The 6,224-nt window shown below is 30.9% G+C and overlaps 1 protein-coding gene across 1 annotated transcript in view; it reads right to left on the reverse strand.

Annotated features, from left to right (window-relative positions):
• Positions 1 to 5,673, reverse strand: part of LOC117102336 (tyrosine-protein kinase receptor Tie-1-like) — a 35,063-nt gene extending 29,390 nt beyond the window's left edge. Inside the window, exons 1-2 of the mRNA XM_033242602.1 lie at positions 5,464 to 5,673; positions 1,846 to 2,145 (exon numbers count right to left, since the gene is read on the reverse strand). Of these exons, the coding sequence (XP_033098493.1) occupies positions 1,846 to 2,145; positions 5,464 to 5,533 (370 nt within the window). The 5' untranslated portion in view covers positions 5,534 to 5,673. The remainder of the gene's footprint in view (positions 1 to 1,845; positions 2,146 to 5,463) is intronic.
• Between the last annotated feature and the right edge of the window lie 551 nt (positions 5,674 to 6,224).

A 6,224-nucleotide genomic window follows, 5' to 3' on the forward strand; every position in this document is an offset into this window, starting at 1 on the left:
TGACCTTAAATGACCTATTTGTGGCAATCTGACCAGGTCAAATATGATATTGGCATTCCTCGATCATATAAACATACTCTTAGACATTATAATTATAATTCAAAGTGATTTAGAAGCGGAGATATAGATAAACAGGTTTTATAAGGCTACCATTTTGAAATCCAAGATGGCCGCCATAATGACCTCGGATGAGGTGGTTCCTACCAAAAATTGAATGCTATGACCATAAGGAGCATGTAAAAAAAAATTGGTGCTTTTGTCCGGAACGTCCACATTAAGTCCAAATGTGGCCCTAAGCTGCCGTACTAGTAACCAAAATGTTAACATAGCCATGAATAATTTTGTAAATGAACATAAGACAAAGGAGCTTTCTTCTATCTGTAAGAGATAAAAAATATCTGTAAGAGATGAAAATATAAAATTATTGAAATGTAATGGACAGGAAAAAGGTGAATCGGTATACAATTGTTAGTATTATATAATTGGAATACTATAGTAGATGTAATTTGAATTAATTATTGGTATTAAAACGTACTAGATTAAATAAAAATTCAAATATCAATGTATTTAATGGTGTTGCCTTGGTTTTTTTATTTTTATTTTTTTTTGAATATTATGGAATTAAATTCGTTCGCCTTTTATTTTTTCTGCGGGAAAATTTTCCCACAATAATTATATAATTATTCCTTATATGATTTACATTTTTTCAATTATCTCAATCTAATTAATTTCTACGATATTTTTTCATTCTTATAACTCAAAATATTAAAGTCATCATTCTTACTATTGATTAATTTTAAAAATGTTGGTTATATATATATATATATATATATATTTTTTTTTTTTTAATTTTTTTTATTTAACTATATTTATTTTGAAACTTTGCTAACCTATGACTTGTGACCGCTGAACTTCGATGAAAAGATCAACGTCCTTCAATTGGCTCAATTATCCATGTACCGGAAGTTTAGAAGTACTATACCGAAACTCAGTAGTACCACTATCATTGTTACGGTTTGTTGAAGAACTTCATTTTAACTGTCTTCAATTATATATTGACAATGTTTAGTCTAAATTATGTATAATCTATACAATTCAATTTAATTACAGTCAGATCCGTTTTATTGATATTTAAAGAATTATATCAACATTATATCTTGATAACGAGAGGTTGTAGGTTCGATTCCTCACCAGGCTTCTTTTAATACAACTTAAAATATGCAACTTTTCTTTGAAGCGCTATGTTTTGATACGATTATAAACCTAATATTCCTATTCAAGCACTGTCACTATTATTTATCTATTTATTTATATGTATAAACAAATAGATAATGTAAATAACAAGAGTGCTCAAATAGGTACATGTAATGCTAAATTTAAGAGAACATGTCATAATATGATTAAACTGAGTGATGTGCAGAAGTACAAAAAATGATAGTAAAGTGCTATTGTAGTGTCATAATCGTCAGAACGTGATATAATAATATAACATTACATTATCATATCTATATATAAAACAAATAAATAAATAAATAATAGTATGACATGTGATATATAACTATATAATTCAGAGCATACGTGCACCCTTCACATTGATGTCTATACATATTATAGAGATACTGTAAATAATAAGAGTGCTCGAATAGGCACATGTAATGCTAGGCCTATAATGACAACAACTACATGTGATATGATTAAATTGAGTACCAGGTACTCTATGAACAACATGTGATGTTATAATTCCTATTAAATTAGAGTTGCTGTGTATCACTCTTCAACTATTAAACCAGTGTTTATCACATATTTGTATTGTTTACGGTACCTGGTTATTATTAAATGTCTTACCATTTGATGTTAATTTGATAGTCTGCACTCGAATATCACTACCAATCGCCGAGCACTCATATGCTCCAACTCTACTATCACCCAGATCCCCACCCCAGCGTACCATCACACTGCCGACACCTTCAGTGTGGTCAAACGTTGAGGGTGCTGGTAATTCTAGTCCATATCCATTATCGTAAGAACGGTTGATTTCTAGTTGTGAAGCTGTATAATATTCACTAGTGTCCAGACACCTTAGAAGAGTTAGTCCGCTACCGAACAGTGGCGTGGAATTGATTAAAGTTACTGTTTTACAAAAAGCTGAAAGAAAAAGCTGTTATCATCAGTGAAATTGTTAATTACAATGAACTAAAGCCTAAAGTAGCTGTCACACAATCTGACGTGTCGAGGTAGCTCTCGTTATGGCTATGTTCAGACACAACGAGTTACAAAAGCGTAACGAAAGGCGAGTGGCGTGAACGCCCCAGTATTAACGCGCAATCACTGGCGTACGCTAATCCACGCAGACAAGGGAAAAGTTAAATTTCACTGTTCTCTGCACATACCGGTACCCTAGAATAGCATACGCCACTGAGTTACGACATGCATCAATGATTTTTAACTTGGAATACGAATTTCTCGCAAAAACTTGCGCCAGCGCTACGTAAATCGCCCAGTCTCGCTAGTTACGCCATGAATTAACGTACGTCCAGCGTTTCATACGCCTGGTGTATCTATTCCAGGTCTGAACGTAGCCTTTAACGCATTCTGATTGCAATGGTTACGTAATAATACGCGTATTACAGTCAGTTACGCAGAAAAAAAATACGTATTGTGCTATCCGCCGTGCAATTGTCTATACTAAGCGTATTAACTCAACCACATAATGCATGAGAACGATATGTCTAGATAAGACAAAGCTACCTGAAAGCATACAATAACCAATACATCTGCTTTTTATCTGTTATTTAGATGTGAACAAGTTTTTTTTTTTTCTCCTATATAATATTTCTGGTATCATAATCCTGCTGCGATTTTATTTAGCAGTTTTCAAAATTTCTTTCGTTTATATCATGATAAGTAACAAAAAAAATGTTACTGAATAATGAATACACAAGACTTCAAGTTGTCTGTTTGGATGCGATGGAAAAGGCTATTTATGATATAGGTCTAGTATGTTTGAGCATGGACCTATTATTAATAGGTCCATGGTTTGAGTCCCTCGGTTATTAACGATTGTCAAAGCTACGTACGTCGGCAATTCTTTCATTAGGTCCATACGAAATGTCTATTAATTTTATACTGTTTATGTCTTCAGCACCCTGAAAAGTGAGTCCAGTTTCCTCTGTATATTTGACTTCTCTCAAGCCCTGTCCAGGCTATTTGACAAAAAAAAGTGAAATGTACGGTCATGATGACGTCATATCATGACTATATATGGGCATACAACGTTTTTTTTTGTCATATAAAATTTAATAGTTCGGACACAAGGACTTTACGAGATTTATGTAGCAACTAACCATCTCTGTAGTATTAATTCGTACTTTGATTTCCTATTTTATTGATATTTTAATACAGTGTCCGATGTTTTATATAAAAATTGTGTATTTACCCTATTGGTATTTTGAATATATCTTCAATTTAATTGTGTAGGTAACTATGGTAATATGGTAATTTATAACAGATGCGAGCACTCTTTGTTTTCTGTAGGTTTGTATCTCATGCGTTTAGGCTATTATTTCTTTTAAAGTGTTATATTATGTATATATATATATGTATATATATATATGTATATATAATATATAATGTATATATGTATATATATGTATATATGTATGCATATATATATATATACAGTATATATATATATATATATTATATATATATATAGTATACTGTCTATATATATATATATATATATCACACCTTGCATATATTTTACTATAGCTTTTCAACTTTATCAATAACCAGTGTACCACATGCAGCATATTAATTATCTATATATAGTCCATAAGAAAAGGGCGTGGTTTTATTTTGTTTTTTCTGTTAATTCCTGGTGATGGGTTGGTGGTCATATGAAACATGTCGTTCTTTAAATCTTTTATGTTATTTCTAAGATGTGCTGTGTTTTTTATCAAGAAAATTCGAGAAAATATCTATTCGTTTAAATAAATGTACGATATATATATATATATATATATATATATATATATATAATATATATATATACTTATATATATATATGTATTTACATATAATATATATTATATCGTACATTTAATTATACTTACTGAACCATCTAGACTTATAGTGTAATTACCATATGAATATATATATATATTTATATATAATTGTATATATAGAACTGGAGGTCGCTGGAACAGAATGTTGCTACTCGGAGTTTCACGCTATTGCGATCGTCAGGCAACTGATGAAAGGTGAACGTTGTGTGGTGATGTGACTTGCTTGTGCGGACGTAGTATGAAGTTAGGTTATTGCGGACGTCGGAGTAGCTGTTCGGAGGTAGTGCTTGTTTTCGTGGCGGCATTTCGATACAAGTTCTGACCTTGTATATATATATATATATATACAAAACTTTCTTTAACTTCATTATTAGCATGCCGATGCACTCCCAATAGTATAAATATGTATACATTTATATCAAAATATAATGTAATACATGTAAGCATATACATAATCAATAACAAATTAATAAATTTTAGCTATCGAAGTATTTCAAAGATTCATTTAGTCCGAATGATATAAGCATAGTACTTATAATTCATAACCATACCGATACTTCAAGAAAGTGCATAAAAACTGTTTCTGTTCTATAAGCCAGACAAAGAATTGTTTAATATAATACCCTTCAACAGAAACCCAACAAAGTACGACCATACTAAACATGAATTCAAACTCGGTCATAACGGACACCCACGTGATAAAACAGAACACTGCGACGGCGATCGTTTAAGCAAAATAGCAATAAACTTAAAACTATAATAAAAATCTTATGTCGATCGACTAATATGTAAAAAAAAATATATACACAAAAGTACAACAGACCAAAATGAATAAGGAAATTGTAGAATTATAATGGTGATATTGAAGTTATTGTAGGCCCCTGGTTTCAATATGGCGCCCTCCTAAGTCCTTATAGGAGATGCTGATTGATCAACAAGTTGATAATTTTTCTTATTATGTTTGTTTTTTTTAAAATACTTTTTAGTCTTTTTGCTTATTTACAAATGACATTGCCATATATGTTTTTAAAATAGGAATCTTGACGTTACGTTTGATACAAAACATTATAATTAAACGTAAGCCTACATCTTTCACATTTCATGTGAAAATGGTATTTTACAACAACAGAGTGCTTTGTTCTATACATTGTGGAACCAACTCCCATGTACAGCAGCTGATATATTATTTTCGTGTATATTGCAGATTTTTTCCTTTAAGAAATATAAATAAAACTACTATTTTTTTAAATAGGGAAAGTTATACGTTTTCCGTTATTGCAGAAATGGTTCCACTAATAATAAACTTATAAAACCTTAATAAACAACGGAAACGCCCTATTCCTCGAATTATACATAATCATATCTAATTAAAAATGTTCACTTTTGAGACACTTACCAGATTGAAAAATGATAAAAAGAGGTAATATCCTATACATTAAGACGGTAACATATCCAAGTACGTTCATCTTTTATCTTTCAACATTCAAGTGAACAGTCAGAAAAGATGAACAACAGCATCAGCTTTGTCGTCCGTCCGCGATGAGTGACAGACTGGAAATGCATTGTGAGGCGCAAACGATGTTAGTTTCCGGAGCTGGCACTCGATGTCATTTCCGTAACTCTGGCCTACCTGATAGTTCTCTCCGCATTGTCCCTTATTATTGCTCTATCCTTATCTATACTGGTACAGAATAGACATTTTTATTACAACCTTATTCTTAGCTTCCCTAAAACAAACAGGAAGACGTAGACCAAAAAACTGGTATTGTTTAGCATCATATATCATAGATGTAGGCTTTTCCATTACTACTTTTTTTTACGCCTACAAATGATTTATATTTTTGATAAAATGAATAAATAAATCGATAATAAATAATGAAAGACGTTTTGACTCCTACACCTGATTTATATAAAAATAATTGTGGATTAAATACACATATAAATCGATAATAAATAATTAAAGACGTTTTAATGCATACGAACTTACGGAACTAGCACCTATTCTACTCCTATTTTATATATTTTTTTATCTCATATCAAAATAAGGAGACAATACTACTATCTAACGGCTGGTCTATGCTTGATTTCCTTGTTTGTTATTTCATATATATTTATATAGTCAACGATCTATTATGGTGAAAGAAAAAGAGTAACAGT

This window comes from Anneissia japonica, unplaced genomic scaffold (assembly GCF_011630105.1).
Source record: "Anneissia japonica isolate Jap-2015-1 unplaced genomic scaffold, ASM1163010v1 scaffold1147_len264814_cov175, whole genome shotgun sequence".
NCBI lineage: Eukaryota > Metazoa > Echinodermata > Crinoidea > Comatulida > Comatulidae > Anneissia > Anneissia japonica.